At 37.9% G+C, this 17,310-nt stretch overlaps 1 protein-coding gene across 1 annotated transcript in view; it reads left to right on the top strand.

Moving 5' to 3' along the window:
* The window catches only part of MIA2 (MIA SH3 domain ER export factor 2), a 120,243-nt gene that overhangs the window by 51,978 nt on the left and 50,955 nt on the right, over positions 1–17,310 (top strand). Inside the window, 5 exon segments of the mRNA XM_053672511.1 lie at positions 1,334–1,355; positions 6,247–6,335; positions 13,485–13,553; positions 15,628–15,654; positions 16,220–16,330. Of these exon segments, the coding sequence (XP_053528486.1) occupies positions 1,334–1,355; positions 6,247–6,335; positions 13,485–13,553; positions 15,628–15,654; positions 16,220–16,330 (318 nt within the window).

A 17,310-nucleotide genomic window follows, 5' to 3' on the forward strand; every position in this document is an offset into this window, starting at 1 on the left:
TTTTAATATGAGATCTTTTCTCATTTTTTAATTGTGGGAAATTTCTGCATTTTACATTTTTAGAAAAGGTTTTGTTTATTTATTTGTAGAGGGGAAGGTAGGGAGAAAGAGAGGGAGAGAAACATCAGTGTGTGGTGGCTCCTCATGCACCCGCTTCTGGAGATCTATCCTGCAACCCAGGCATGTGCCCTGACTGGGAATCGAACTGGTGACCTTTTGGTTCTCAGGCTGGCACTCAATCCACTGAGCCACACCAGCCAGGGCTGCATTTTACATTCTTATTTCTTTTTTAGGGGACTACTATGTTTTAGATATTAATCCTTACACTTAAAATTTATCTTTTAACTTAAAACAATTTTTTTTTGTAGTTTCCTGTTACCTTTTGAGGTAGTCCTTGAATCTGATCAGTTCACTAATTTATCTCTCATATTTACCTATTCTACCATAACTTCGCTTTTATGTTGTACTTTTTTTAAAGATTTTATTTATTTATTTATTTATTTATTTATTTATTTATTTTTTAGAGAGGGGGAAGAGAGAGAGAAAGGGAGAGAAACATCAATGTTTGGTTGCCTTTTGCGCTCCCTCAATTGGGGATCTGGCCCATAACCCAGGCATGTTCCCTGAATGGGAATCGAACCAGCGACTGGGCTGGTGACTACTTGGTTCCCAGGCTGGCACTCAGTCTACTGAGCCACACCAGCCAAGGTTGTAACTTCGCTTTAAAATTTTGTCTCTTTTAATTTTATCCCTATAACTCTTCTCTAGATGATTTAAGTCCCCATTGTTTTTTACACTTGCTTATACTTCCTCACCCTAAATCTGATCTCTCTACAAATGGGATTTTTTCCTTCATTATTTGAGCGAGAGTTTAAAGAATAAAAAAGTTGTGTGTACTGTTTCTTTGTAGTCAGTTTCAATCCATGACCTAGTGGTACATTTCTCAAATCGTGTTTTTTTTATGTATTAGCACTAGGGGAGATGATAATAGAGGCTTCTTGAAATAGTCTGTTTCAGGGTCAGATCTGTTCAGGAACAATGGTCTAAATGACATTAAACAGGTATTTTTAAGATACAGTTATTTCAGAGCCTTTAATATGCTAATATACAATGTGAAATTTTAATACATATTAATTTGTGGCATTTTTCTCATTGCACATATCAATGATTTGGATTTCATTTTTGTAAAGTTGCATTTCTTTTGGCTAACTTAAATTCATACTAAGGCAACGAGAAAAGTGTTATTTTTAAGTTGGCAGTATAAATTAAGTAAATCTGTATTTACTTGAATGTGTATTTGTTTTAATGTAATTTTGTTTAAAATTTGTTTCAGATTAGAAGCCGACTTTATGTGGGTAAGTTCTTTTTTCTACTTTAGACCTCACCATGTTTATGATTTTAAACAAACAAAAAAATTTACACATCATATTGTTAACTTTTTAAAAATTTACGCATGATACTATTAACTTTAAAAAATTTTATTCAGACCCTGGCTGGTGTGGCGTAGTGGAATGAGCGACAGTCTGTGAACAGAAACGTCACTGGTTCAATTTCTGGTCAGGGCTCATGCCTGGGTTGAGGGCCAGGTCCTTGGTTGGAGGTGTGCTAATGGCAACCAGTTGATGTTCCTCTCACATGTCAATGTTTCCCTCCCTCTCTTTTTCCCTTCATTCCCCTCTCTCTAAAAATAGATAACTAAATCAAATCTTTAAAATAATTTTATTGGGGACTTCCAGCCAAGCTGGAGGCATAGCTGGAGACACACTGTGCCTCCTTGCACAACCAAAATAAGGACAACAACAGTTTAGAAACAAAAAACAACCAGTATTGACAAAATTGAACTGTATGGAAGTCCAACAAACAAAGAGTGAAAATAGACATTCATCCAGACTGGTAGGAGGGGCGGAGTTGACGGCCAGGTGGAAAGGGGTCTTGGCAAAGGGGTGGCTGGCGAACCCAGCAAGGCGGCCAGTTGTGGAGGGGTACGGAGCACAAGGCGGCCGGTAGACTGGGCGGTCCCACATTTGTGTGCAGGTAATCCAGGCAAAAGTGGGGAGTGAGACAAACCACAAAATTTGGGGTCCCAGATCGGGGAAATAAAGCCTCAAAACACCAATTGAAAACACCTGTTGGGGTTAAGGGACCAGGAGAGATTCTCAGCCTCACAGGAGATTTTGTTGGAGAGACCCACAGGGTCCTAGAACGTACACAAACCCACCCACCCAGGAATCAGCATCAGAAGGGCACAGTTTGCTTGTGGGAAGCGGGGGAAGTGACTGAAAGCCGGCAGAGAGCAGAGCAAGCATCATTGTTCCCTCTCGGACCCCTACCCCCACATACAGTCTCATAAAGCAGCGACTTGGGTTTCCTTGCCCTGGTGAACACCTAAGACTCTGCCCCTTATACGTAGCAGGTGTGCTGGGACAAAAAAAAAGGCCCAAATGAAAACAAATCCAAGCTTCAGAAAAAATACAACTAAGCAATGAAGAGATAGCCAACCTATCAGATGCACAGTTCAGAACTCTGGTAATCAGGATGCTCACAGAAATGATTGAATTAGATGAAAAAATGAACGCTGTGCTAAATGAAATAAAGGAAAATGTACAGGGAACCAGTAGTGATGGTTTCAATAGTCATGGTAAGGAAACTGGGACTCAGATTGATGGAGTGGACCAGAAGGAAGAAAGAAACAACCAAACAAAAGAATGAAGAAACAAGAATTCAAAAAAATGAGGAGAGGACATCTCCAGAACGGGAGGGACATCTCCAGGACATTTTAGGAACCTCCAGGACATCTTTAAACATTCCAAAATCTGAATTATAGGGGTACTAGAGGAGAAGAGGAAGAGCAAGTGAAAAAGTTATTTGAACAAATAATAAAGGAGAACTTCCCCAATCTGGCAAAGGAAATAGACTTCCAGGAAGTCCAGGGAGCTCAGAGAGTCCCAAAGAAGTTGGACCCAAGGAGGAGCACACCAAGGCACATCATCATGACATTAGCCAAGATTGAAATGAAGGAGAGAATCCTAGAAGCAGCAAAAGATAAGGAGGCAGTTACTTGCAAAGGAGTTCCCATCAGACTATCAGCTGATTTCTCAAAAGAGACCTTACAGGCAAGCAGAGGCTGGAAAGAAGTATTCCAAATCATGAAAGGCAAGGACCTACATCCAAGATTGCTCTATCCAGTAACGCTTTCATTTAGAATGGAAGGGCAGATAAAGTGCTTCTGAGATAACGTCAAGTTCAAGGAGTTTATCATCACCAAGCCCTTATTATACGAAATGTTAAAGGGACTGACTTATCTAAGAAAAAGAAGATAAAAAACATGTGCAGTGAAATGACAGGAAACTCACAATTGTTAACAACCACACCTAAAACAAAACAAAAAACAAAGCAAACAACTAGAACAGGAACAGATTCACAGAAATGGAGATCACATGGAGGGTTAGCAATGAGAGAAAGAGGAGGAGAGAGGGGGAAAAGGTACAGAGAATAAGTAGCATAGACAAAATAGACAGGGAGAGGTAAGAATAGAATGGGAAATGTAGAAGCTAAAGAACTTACAAGTATGACACATGGACATGAACTAAAGGGGGAGAATGTGGGTGGGAGGGGGTGTGCAGGGTAGAGGGGAGTGAAGGGGGGAAAATGGGACAACTGTAGTAGCATGATCAATAAAATATATTTAAAACAAAAGGTTTTATTGGGGTAACATTGGTTAATAATATATAAATTTTAGGTATATAAGATTATAATCACACGTGTACTCTATTTAGAGTGCTGCCACTTGAAGTCTAATTTCCTTCCATCACCATGTGTTTGACCCTCTTTACCCACTTTGCCTTCTCCCTACCCACTCTCCTCACTGGTAACCACCATCCTGTTGTCTGCATCTATGAGTTTGTTTGTTACTTATTTTTTACATTACACACACAAGTAAAATCAAATGGCTTTTGTCCTTTTTCGTCTCATGTATTTCACTTAGCATAATAGTAAGATTTATTCATGTTGTCACCTATGGCAGTATTTCATATTGTTTTTTATTTTTATTTTTATTTTATTATATTATTATTTTTTAAATACATTTTATTGATTATGCCATTACAGTTCTATTTCCCCCCTTCATTCCCCTCTACCTGGCACACCCCTCCCCCACCATTCCCCCCTTTAGTTTATGACCACGTGTCTCAAGTTCTTTAGATTCTATATTTCCCATACCATTTTTGCCCTCCCCCCTATTTTCTACCTACCGTCTATGCTACTTATTTTCTGTACCTTCTCCCCCCTTCTCCTCCCACTCCCCTGTTGCTAACCCTCCATGTGATCTTCAGTTCTATGGTTTTGCTCCTGATCTACCTGTCCTCTTAGTTTGTTTTTGTTTTAGGTGTGGTTCTTAGTAACTGTGAGTTTTCTGTCCCTTCACTGTTCATCTTTTTTATCTTCTTTTTCTTAGGTAAGTTCCTTTAACATTTCATATAAGGGCTTGGTGATGATGAACTCCTTGAATTTGATCTTATCTGAGAAGCACTTTATCTGTCCTTCCATTCTAAATGAAAGCTTTGCTGGATAGAGCAATCTTGGATGTAGGTCTTTAGATTTCATGACTCAGAATACTTCTTTCCAGCCCCCTCTTGCCTGCAAGGTCTCTTTTGAGAAATCAGCTGAGAGTCTGATGGGAACTCCTTTGTGGGTGACTGTCCCCTTATCTCCTGCTGCCTCCAGAATTCTCTTCTTTATTCTAATCTTGGCTAATGTAATTATGATGTGCCTTGGTGTGTTCCTTCTTGGGTCCAACTTTTTGGGGACTCTCTGAGCTTCCTGGATTTCCTGGAAGTCTATTTCCTTTGCCAGATTGGGGAAGTTCTCCTTTATTATTTGTTCAAATAAGTTTTCCACTGGTGGGTATTCCTCTTCCCCTTCTGGTACCCCTATAATTCGGATGTTGGAACGTTTAAAGATGTCCTGGAGGTTCCTAAGCCTCTCCTCATTTTTTTGAATTCTTGTTTCTTCATTCTTTTCTGTTTGGTCATTTTTTTCCTCCTTCTGATCCACTCCTTTGATTTGAGTCCCAGATTCTTTTCCATTACTGTTGATTTCCTGTGCATTTCCATTCATTTCAATTAGTTTAGCCTTCATATGTTCCTCTAATTTGTGACTATAATCAACCAGTTCTGTGAACATCCTGATGACCAGTGTTTTGAACTGTGCATCTGAAAGTTTGGCTATTTCTTCATTGCTTAGATTTATTGGCTCTGGGGCTCTGAGTTGTTCTTGAGCCATGTTTCGATCTGTTCATGCCTGTTAGTTGGAGGAGGTGTTCACCAGGGCAGGGCCACCTAGGTCGCTGGTTTGTGACACTGTATGTGGGGGCGGGGTCGGAGAGGGACAATGGTGGTCCCCTCTGCCACTTTCCGCCACTGGGTCCTGCACGTTCTGTCTCAGCACTTCGCTCCTTCACCAGTTTATCTGCGCTTGACTGTGTGACTTTGGTCAGCCCTCAGTGAGTCCACCGCCCTGCGCCCTCAGTGGGTTTGCCTGCTACTCCACACCTGGGATCAGCCTACGGCTGCCGGCGCGCCTGGGTTGCGTGCCCAGGTCGGTCCAGTGGATCTTTTCTGCCCGACCCCCGTCTGCTGCTGGCTCTGCCCCTCTTACCTGTTTGGCTGAAGGGTTCGTTGTTGTTGGACTTCAGTGTAGGTCAGTTTTCTGTGGTTTGGCTGCGTTTTTGTTGCTAAAACTTTGTTATTTTTAAACTTGGTTGTGTGAGAAGGTACAGTGCTTCCACCTACGCCTCCATCTTGGTGCAAGTAGATCATGTTGTTTTTTAAATCCTCACACAAGAATATGTTTACTGATTTTAGAGAATAAATGGGCTGGGGAGGGGAGAGAGAGAGAAAGAGACAAAAAGAAAGAGAAACAGATATTAGTCAGTTTGCCTGCTGTACGTGCCTTGACCGAGAATTGAACCAGCAACCTAGGTATGTGCCCTGACCAGGAATCAGACCTGCAACCTTTTGGTATACCAGCCAATGCTCCAACTGAGCCACCTGGTCAAGGGCAATATTTCATCTATTTTATGGCTGAGTAGTATTCTACCATATATATTATGCTCTGTAAGTACACATCATATATTCTCTAACCAGTCATCTGTCAATGGATACTTAGTTGGGTATTGTAAATAATGTTGCACTGAATATAGGGGAACATGTATTTTTACGAATAAATGTTTTTATATTTTAACTTTAGAAAGAGAGAAAAAGCTTGCTGTAGAACTTTCTACACTAATTGAAGAAAAATGTAAACTACTTGAAAAATTGAGCCTCGTGGAAAAAGAGGTAAGACGTTTTTGAAAATATTAACATGCATGTTAGAGTCAGAGAACTTTATATTAATACTTCTCAGTACAGGTATTTCTGTCTTTGTAAGTTTAAGATTATTATTGCTTTCTTTGCAAAGCATAAGAATTCACTTGTTCTTCATATTACTAGATTTCAGTTTGTCTTTTCCTGGCTAATGAATTTAGGTACTTTTTAATATATTTTTTTGCCATCTGGATATCATTTTTTAAAGTTGCCTTTCTTTTTTGTTTCTTTTTAAAAAAACTTTTTAATGGAATAGTTATCTTTTTTTTTTCTTTTTTGATATGTAGGATTTTCTTCTGTTATTTTGGGTATGATTCCATTGTCAGATATGTATTGCAAATATCTTCCACTCTCTGTTTGTCTTTTTATGTCAGATAGTATCTTGGTAAGCAGATGTTCTTAATTTTATCACAGCCTAATTTGTGAATCTTTTCCTTATGATGACTATTGTTTTCCACTTAAGAAGTTTCTGTCTACCCAAGGATTTGAAGATACTCTTGTGTGTTATCTTTTAGAAACTTTATTGTTTTACTCTTCTTTTTAGTGTTTATGTTAGTTTGCTAGCTCTGCCATAACATACAGATTGGGTGGTTTACACAACAGGAATTGATTTTTTTTCACATTTTTGGAGACCAGAAGTCCAGGACCAAAGTGTTGGCAGTTTTGGTTTTTTCTGAGGCCTCTCTCCTTGGCTTGCAGATGACAGCTCAAATGGTCTTTTCTCTGTGCTGGTGGCTGTTTCTGGTATTTCTCTGTGTGTCTGAGGTTCCTCTTCTTACAAGAAGTCAGATTGGATTAGGGCCCACCCTAAAGGCACAGTTTTACCTTAATCACCTCTTTGAAAGAGCCTATCTCTATATACAGTCAAATTCGAACTAGGAGCTTCAACATACGAATTTGGAGGTAGAAAGAATAGATCGGTATAGATTTAGTCAGTCCCTAATCTATCTGGAATTGAATTTGTTATGGGATAATTTGGAGGTCAAGATTTAGTGTTTTTCACATGGATTTTAAATTAGCCAGTATTATTTGTCAAAAACACCATCTTTTCCTTTTTTTAAAGTATATATTTTTTATTATGTTATTACAGTTGTCCTGATTTTTCTCCTTTTGCCTTCCTCTCCCTGGCACCCTCATCCCTCTAGCAATCCTCCCTGCTTTAGTTCTTGTCCATGAGTCACGCATATAAGTTGTTTGGCTTCTCTGTTTCCTATATTATTTTTAACCTCCTCCTGTCTACTTTGTATCTACCAATTATGCTGCTTACTCCTGGTAATGTATTCCCGATTCTCCTCCCTACCCCTCTTCTTCAAATGATTTCCAAACCTGTGATTCTGTTGCTATTCTGCTGGCTCATTTTTTTTAAAGATTTAGTTGTTGATAGTTATGAATTTGTTGTCTTCATAATGTTCATAGTTTTGATCTTGTTTTCCTTTAAATAAGTCTCTTTAGCATTTCATGGCATAATGGCTTTGTGATGATGAGCTCCTTTAACTTGACCTTATCTGGGAAGCTCTTTATCTGTCCTTCCATTCTAAATAATAGCTTTGTTGGGTAGAGTAATGTTGGTGTAGGCCCTTGCTTTTCATCACTTTGAATACTTCTTTCCAGCCCCTTCTTACTTGCAAGGTTTCTTTTGAGAAATCAGCTGACAGTTTTATGGGAACTCCTTTGTAGGTAACTCTCTGCCTTTCTCTTGTTGCTTTTAATATTCTCTCTTAATCTTTAACCTTTTGGCATTTTAATTATGATGTGTCTTGGTGTGGTTCTCTTTGGGTCCAAGATGTTTGGGACTCTTTGTGCCTCCTGGACTTGTATGTCTATTTCCCTTGCCAAGTTAGGGAAGTTTCCTTTCATTATTTTTTCAAATAAACTTTCAATTTCTTCTCATTCTCTTCTTCTTCTGGCACACCCTGTCATTCAGATGTTGGGAACATTTGGAGGTGTCCCAGAGTTTTGTTATACTATCCTCATTTTTTTTTCGAGTTCTTGTTTCTTCATTCTTTTCTGGTTGAATGTTTATTTCTTCCTTATGTTCCAAATTACTGATTTGAATCTTGGCTTCCTTTGCTTTACTGCCGGTTCCCTCTAGATTTTTCTTTATTTCACTTAGTGTAACTTCCATTTCTTCCTTTATGTTGTTGCCATACACAATGAGTTCTTTGAGCATGCTGATCACCAGTGTTTTGAGTTCTGCATCTGATAGGTTGGCTATATCCAGTTTGTTTAGTTCTTTTTATGGAGTTTTGTTCTGTTCTTTCATTTGTTCCATATTCCTTCATCTCCTCAATTTGGTAGCCTTCCTATGTTTATTTCTGTGTATGAGGTAGAGCTGTTTTTACTCCCTATGAAGGGCACCTGTCTGGATGATTGTGGCTTCCTTAAATCCTTGGTTGTTGGACTTCCATATAGTTCTATTTTTTGACAGTTCCGGGTGTTATTTGTTTTGAGATTTGGTTGTATTTCTTTTTATGGTTATGTGAGGAGGCAAAGCAACTCTAACTATGACTCCATCTTGACTGGAAGTAAGTTTCCTTTATATATTTTCATTCACCAAACCCATTCAAATACTCACAAATCAGAGATGCTAGGGCTTGTTATGGATTTGATAATTTAGTTCAGCAGCCATCACACTGAGAAGCAAAAAGTACTCAAGACACTGAGATGTGATGATAGAATAAACCTGGAAAAACGTCTTCCAGTGGGCTCTTCCATTGGCTACTTGGGATGTTAGATTATATTGATGGATTACCTGTCTACTTTCTGAATCTATGACAAGAAACTATATAACTGTAGCCTAAAAAATTAATAGTCTTACACGAGAATGAATACAGAAAAGATGGGGGAAAGTGACAAGGAAGGTTACAGAAGGAACATTTTTTAAAAAACAGAAAGAAAGCTAGAATGGCACAGTATTACTAAGACCAGTGAATACTTTTGAGAAGACACATCAGTTAATTATTGCAAAGAAACCATGAAGCATGAGGATTGAGTAAAGGCCAGTGGGTCTGGAAATTTAGTTTGAAATTACACTGTTGCTGGTTTTAATAGAGTGTTGACATTAGATGAAAGGTATCTTTGGACCTGATTGTATTCCCTAGTTTGGGGCTCACCAAGCTTCACTTCTATTGTTCTGACCATTCCAAAATTTTCAGCTCCTCTAGGAAGCTGTCCCTGTTTCATCCAGTGAGATAGTTGTCCGCTCCAGTGACGGTAGTGTACTTGCCCCCAGCCCTACTATGTTCAATTTTAAGTGAACTTTTTTCTCAAATAACTGATGTTAATCCCTTATCCTATAACTCATTGTGTTCATACTTCACACTTATTAGTGCAAGACTGTGATTCTGAAAAATGACAATTTCTGTTACCTGGCTAATGATGCACAGAAAATAATGTGAACTCGATTCATTCTATATAAGAACTAATTCCTCAGTGCAGTTGATGAGAGATGAAAATATCCCATCAGTCACTGAAACCTCTTTTCATTTTGAGTGTATTTGTACATACGGTTTTGCTCCAGTAATAGTGTGGGAATTCATACAGATTATATGTTAGATGCTATGTCAGATCTCCCAGTCCTTAGTTTGCTTCAAAGATCTTTCACCCAGCTAATTTCTCCTTGATACTTCCACATCCCTGTTCATAGAGCAGCATTGACAGCTTTAGTGTTCTATTTCTGACCCATCCTTTTTTTTTTTTAAAGAACATAACTCAGGAATAGCCTTAGGTAACCACCAGGGAAGGGCAACCTGTTTGAACCAGGTTGATGGAACCTCATATATGATGCTTCTGCTCTGGCTCTGTGTGGGCGGGTGGGGTGCTCAGAAGAGGGACGGTGGCCACTGCCTTCCCTCTGGAATTTTGTCCAGTTGGAAGCTGTCTTCTGGCACTCGCCCTGACGTCACACCCGTAAGTTTCTCCCCATATGCCACTGGTGCTCTTCCAGCTGCTGCCCCAGTGCTGGGACCCAGAGGGAGTGAGTCTGCATAAGTCTTAAGTCCTTTATGGGCCTTTAAAAGGAGACACCTGAAAGTCTAGCAGTTTCTTCCGCCACCCCAACCCTCACTGGTTTTTACAGCTAGAAGTTGGGAGTGCGTGTTCTTATCTTCCTGGCACTGGAACTGCCAGGGCTCTGGGCTGTGTGGTCTGGTGTGGGGCTGGGATCCTTTGCTCCTGAGATATCCCTCTTGATTTTTATCTACCACATGTGGGTGTGGGACCGCCTATTCTGCATCTCTGTGTCTCTTCATATCTGTCCCTCCTACTTGTCTAAATAAATGTGTTTGGGTTATCAGACTTCTTTACGGCTTGATTTTCTGACGATCCTGTGTGATACTTGTTTTGTAGCTTACTTGTAATTTTTGCTGTGCTTGTGCAAGGAGGTGAGTTGTGTTTCCTTACATCTCTGTCCTGACCAGAAGTCCAGAGCTGTTGATGCTTAGAGCTGTTCAAAGTTCTGTTCCTTCTGTTTGCATATCCTTAACTTTATTCTCTTTTCTTAAATTTATTCCCTGGTATCTGATGATTTTAAAAACTATTATAAATGTTTTTTAATAGCTTTGTTGGGACATTATTCACATATTATACAATTCACCCATTTAATGTGCAGATAAATGGCTTTTAGTATATGCAGAGTGGTGAATCCATTACCACAAAAAATTTCAAACGTTTTTATTACTCCCCAAAGAAACGCTGTACCCCTTAGCTACCACCCTTCACCCAGGCTCTCCCATTCCCAAGTCCAAGACAGTCTACTCTTCATTTCTATAAATTTGTCTATTCTGGATTCCATTTCACATAAATGGAATAATCTAACATGTCCTTTTTGATTGGCTTTAAAAAAACTTAGCAAAATGTTTACAGGGCTCATTTATGTTATATATAGATTTGCCTATTCTGGACATTTCATGTAAATGGAATCATAATATGTGGTCCGTTGTGCCTTGCTTTTTTTCCACTTACATAATGTTTTGAAGGTTGACCTCTGTTATAGTATGTATCAATATTTAATTTTTTTTTGCCAAATATTTTGTATCACATTTGTCAGTTGATGGACATTTGAGTTATTCTCCTTTTTGGCTATTACAAATTGATACTACTATGGACATTAGTTTACAAGTTTTTGTGTGAATATATATTTTCACTTCTTTGGGGTCTATATAATACCTAGAAGTGGAATTGCTATATCTATATTTAACTTTTGAAAGCAAATTATTTTCCACAGTGACTATGTCAGATAATATTCCCACCAACAGTTTGTGAGAGTTCATCTTCTCCACATCCTTCCCAACACTTGTTCAGTGTGTCTTTCCAATTATAGCCAGTGTCTGACTAAAAGTTCCATTATTTGTCCTCTGGGAGTCTGTTTCTCTTGCTCACTTTCCCCTTGGTTCTCAGTCAGATCTTACCTTCTCGAATACTGGGTTGTTATATCAGTGATAGTATAACAAATATTATACAGATAATTTTGAAGAGGGTAATACTATCTTTCTCCAGTGAGGATTTACTATTGCATCTCTTCTCATAGTCAGGCGGACTAGGGGCATTTGAAATCTTAGGTTACTCTAATCACAGATTGAGATGTTTGGAAACTTGGCCTGAGTTCAAAGGAAACTTTCTGGTTTTGACTTGTTTATAAGGTAGCCTGTGTGGGTTGATATTAGTTTCTTCCTGCTGCTACAAAAATTACCACAAATTTAGTGGCATAAGGCCACACAGATTTATTCAGCTGTAGTTCTAGAGAAGTCTAGAGAAATCTAAAATCAGTCTTCTAGGACTAAAATTAAGGTGTCAGCAAGGCTGTTTCCGTGTGGGCATTCCAGGAGAGAAGCTGTTTCTTGACTCTTCCACCTTCTGCAGGCTGCCCACATTTCTTGGCTCAAAGTTGCACCACTTCATTTTCTGCTTCTGTCCTCACACCATCTTATCTCCTAACTTTGATCCTCTTGTCTTCCTTTTATAAAACCCTTTGGTATTATATTGGGCCCACCAGTATAATCCCATATATTCACTCCAGCTCAAAATTCTTAAGGTAATCACATCTGGAAAATTGGCCTGAGGGTGGAATTTGGAGAGGTCATTATTCGGCCTGCCCCAGCATCCCTTTCTAAAATCTGAGCGTCATGGCTTTTCCCACTCATCAGCTCCTGAACTCCAAATTTGATCTTCTCAGCTCCCATTTTCTACTAAAATCTCTGCTCAGTTTCTTAGCCTCTTGTTCTTAATTTTTGTGAGTGGTGGGGCTGGGGCAGCACTGTCAAATGCTGGACTTGCCTTTCTGAGTATTTTGTTTCTGTCACACATTCTTTTTTTAAAAAAAAGATTTTATTTATTTATTTTAGAGAGAGGGGAAGAGAAGGAGAAAAAGAGAGAGAGAAACATTAATGTGGGAGAGAAACATCAATTGGTTGCCTTTCCCATCCCCTCAACTGGGGACCTGGCCTGCAACCCAGGCATGTGCCCTGGCTGGGAATCAAACAGGTGACTTTTTGTTTTGCAGGCGGGTGCTCAGTCCACTGAGCCACACCAGTCAGGGCAACATTCTTACTTTTGTTAACTCTCTGATGCCTTCAGACATATCCTGTCTTTTGGTATTTTTGTCCAGCTCTTTTTCTTGTTCTTAGGGAGAAGGTTGATCCAAAACAACCTGGTCTTCCATTTATTCACTCTTTAAAAAAGCTTTCAAGTCTCAGTGCATTTTACTAAATCCTGTAGCATTGTATGTTTCATTGTCTTAATTTTACATTCTTCTTAGTTGTTCTTTCTATTTTTAAAATATTTTATACCCCCTGCTTGCTTTATTTGTTGTTCAGTTTGAATGAGAAGTGAAGATGTCTGTGGCTACTTGGTGTAAATTCCTCTTTAGTGGGTAGGTGGACTTTGGACGGCTCTGTCAGGCTCAGCTGTGCATTTCTGCCATTTGCTGCCCAAGCTCGTTGGCTGTGATGCGTTGGCTCCCCTGGCTTGGTTGGTTGTAGTGGTCAGACCTGAAGGACTTAAGTAAATCCAGATAAATTCAACATACCTGTAGAAGCAGATTCTATCTGCTTCTTAGACACCTATCCAGATACAGTTTGGAATAAAAGTGGTAGAGTTTTTACTTACAGTGTTGCTTTCTTTCAGTATCAAGGCTTAGAGTCATTAAAGGATTCCAGCTTTGAGAAGGAGTCAACAAAAGGTCAAAATTTGGAGGTAAAAATAAATAGTATAATTATGAAAGCTGGGGGAATATTCTTACTAGATAGTATAAACTTTAAAAAGTAATATATCTTCTCAAAACTATGTCACAGGAAATGTAAAAGAGCATCTCTGGATGTAAAACTTAAATAAAAAGTTAAATATAGGAAATAGAACATTAGTAAGTAGTGGACAATATTTTAAATATACTGCACTTGTACATTAGTTTATTGGAATCTAGGGCACTATATATTTTTATTCTTTATTCCTGGGAAGTGTCCTGGGTGATATATATATATATATATATATATTCTTTTTACTTTGCTCCAGAAAGAAAAATTTAGGATTGATTTTCATCAATATAGGAATGGCAAGTATGTAAATTGTAGCAGTACTTGCCTTTGCTTCATCCCCAGAATTTACTGACTAGAATTAGACCAGAGATGAATATAAGCAGTGGTGTGCTGGTAAATATTGGGTTGGCTGAAAAGTTTGTTTGTTTTTTCTGTACGATGGCTCTAGTAGTGCTTAGTTGTCTGTAACCTCATTTGAAACATTTTTGTTAGATTATATTGTGACAGCTGTCATATCGGCATGCATTTTAAAAAACCTTAGCAAAATTGGTGAATTTTTGTGCAGCCACTTTAATATTGAAGATGGAAGAAAATATGTAACATTTTGGCATATTATGCTTTATTATTTCAGGAAAGGTAAAAACACAACTGAAATGCAAAAAAAGATTTGTGCAGTGTATGGAGAAGGTGCTGTGACTGATTGAACATGTCAAAAAATGGTTTGCAAGTTTCTTGATACTGTTGACATTTTGGCCATTTTGCTGTGGGGCTGTCTTATGCATTGGAAAATGTTTAGCAGCACCACTGGCCTCTGTCCAGTAGAAGCCAATAGCAGGAGGTAGTGGACATACTCAAAATATCCAAATCAATAAAGTTATTGGTGAAAATGGAAAATTTATCTTTTATTTTACAAAAAAAACTAAATGGACTTTTTGGCCAGCCCAATACTTTTTTAACAACGGGCTATCTGAGAAACAGGGGCTGTTATTTGTAACATTTGCTGAGTTCTGTTGTGTAAATGCTGTGACCATGACCAGTTTCAACATACCAACACGACGTCACTGAACGTAGACTTTAGAGGAGACATGCATAACTGGCCCTAAGGAGCCAGGTACGATTTGGTTAATAGGAAGGAAGGAAGGTATCATAGTTTGTCACTTGGCTAAACCCCGACAGACACATTACCCTAGGTAATGGGAGTGCCTTACTACTGTTTTGAGATGGAAGTGTTATAAAATGCTTACTAATATTAAAGGAGAGAACAATAGATGTTCTGCCTGTGGTGTACGTGTATTCAGTCAGTCCATCTCAGTAGTTCTCAATCACCAGTGTCTTTAATCATCAGAAAGTCTATGTGGAATGGTTCGGAATTTCATACTAGAGTCTAAAGTAAGTTAGAAATTGAATTCTAAATGAATTCTCAACCTTTTTCTTCTTCATTTGTTACCTATTAAAATCCTTAAGAACTGTTGAGATTGTTATATTTTATTTGTTGACCTTCTCTTAAAACTGTTTTTCTAGTAGTAATTTATTAGTTCAATTAAAAAAATTTTAAGACATTTTGTATGCTAGAAAAGAAGAGCAAAAAATGAAGTGTTAAGGTATTTTACTCAAGCTTGCTGAAGTTGTGGATAAAGTAAAACACCAGTTTATTCTCATGATACTGAATTTACTTAAATTAACAGTAAAATCAACTAAATTTTTACTTTAAAATGAAAATTTCAAAGGTTTTCCTTTAGTGTTAGTAATTTTTAAAAAGTTTATTTTCAAGATTGGTAAGTACAAATTAAATATAAATTAATATTCGACTTAAAGACTTTGATGGTTGAACCTGTAAATAAAATAAAAACCGATATAATAATCTTGATTCAAGTAAGAGAATTCACATATGAAATGGTCAGAGTTGGGGAAATATATATAAATAAGTTTTTTAACCACTATATTATAGTATATCTTGTATTTTTATTTCATCCTACATTAATTTCTTTAAATTTTTGGTTTATTTTTTTTACAAGTTTGTTGAAGGATCACAAATATCAGAGGTATGTTTATTATAGTATTCAGTATCCAATTGGAATAATCTAATAACTAATCATTTTATATTTAAAAAGGTCACAAAAAATGTGTCTTGATTTAGTGTAGATTATTATGAAATAATTTTGATTCATTTTTGAATTTATTTTTTATTTTATTATGTCTTTAATTTTACTAAATTGGATTTTTCCCTCATTTTTGCTTTTATATTGCTTTAGATCAGAGGTTGGCAAACTAGACTCTGGGCTTTCCGCCTGTTTTTGCAAGTGAAACTTGATTGGAACAGAGCCATGCTCGTTCATTAACATACTGTCTTTGCTTTCTCACTGCACACGTGTAGTGGAGTCGACAAAAGAGCCGCCATGGCCTGCGAGCCTGAAATACGTATATTCTGGTTCTATATAGAAAAAGTTTGCTGACCCCTGGTAGAATTGCAATGATTTCAATGTTATAAAATGAACAAATATGTAAACTAACTTACTTAACTTACAGTATATGTTTTATTCTACTTAACTGATTTACCCTAACCCACATTTCCTAGGCGTGTCTTATAAAGTTGGCTTCCTCTTTTAGGCAATCTGTGAAGAGCTGAATAGTTCCAAATCTGAATTTGAGGATGAAATACTCTTTCTAGAAAAAGAGTTAAAGGAAGAAAAATCTAAACATTCTGAACAAGATGAATTGGTAAGGCTTCTGTGTTTGAGAAGATTGTACGTAAAAGAAAGTTATTACATTTTTAAAAAATATGGTATCATTTAAAGCAGCGAAATATGTATAATTTTGATTCATTCACACCAGACAGCTATTGTTGTATTGGCTGTTGTAATTTTTATATATGACAATGTAAGGAAAAAGAGGTTAATGCCCCTGAATAAATAGTCAGATATTGCATGTTGTAAGAATTCTTACATCACACCAGTAGAAAATCACTGGTTTAAAGTGTTGCATACACAGTAAAAAGTTTAAGGAATACAGAAGGCTGTAAAGTGGAGAGTTAAAAATTTTTTTAAGATTTTATTTATTCATTTTTAGCCAGAGGGGAAGAGAAGGAGAAAGGGATAGAAACATCAAATGTGGTTGCCTCTTGAGCTCCTGGTACTGGGGACCTGGCCTGCAACCCAGGCATGTGCTCTGACTGGGAGTCGAACTGGTGACCCTTTGGTTCACAGGCCCACACTCAATCCACTGAGCTACACCAGCCAGGGCAAGAGTTAAAGGTTTGAATCCGCTAACTCTTTTTCATTTGCTAGAGGTTACCATTATCACATTGAGTTTCTTGTACATTTTTTAAAAAAATTTACTTACTCATTTTTAGAGCAGGGAAAGAGAGGGAGAGAAACACTGGTGGTTGCCTCTCACACATCCCCAACTGAGACTTGGACCGCAACCCAGGCAGGCCTGTGCCTTGACCAGGAATTGAACCTGTGATCCTTGCATCTGCAGGCTGGCACTCAAGCCACTGAGCCTCACCAACCAGGGCCTTGCATGTTTTTATAGAAGTTTTCTATGTGCACTCTGGAAGTAGCCCACCCAAATAATTTAATTTAAATAATCACATAGTGGATTTTATTTTATAACTTGAGGTAGGTTAAGAACATTGTAACCTTATTTGTCATCCTATTTTAAAATCTCTCTCAAGGAATACCTTGATGTGTGTGAGATTA

Source organism: Artibeus jamaicensis, unplaced genomic scaffold (genome assembly GCF_021234435.1).
Source record: "Artibeus jamaicensis isolate MK-2021 breed Jamaican fruit bat unplaced genomic scaffold, CSHL_Jam_final contig_760, whole genome shotgun sequence".
Taxonomy (NCBI): domain Eukaryota; kingdom Metazoa; phylum Chordata; class Mammalia; order Chiroptera; family Phyllostomidae; genus Artibeus; species Artibeus jamaicensis.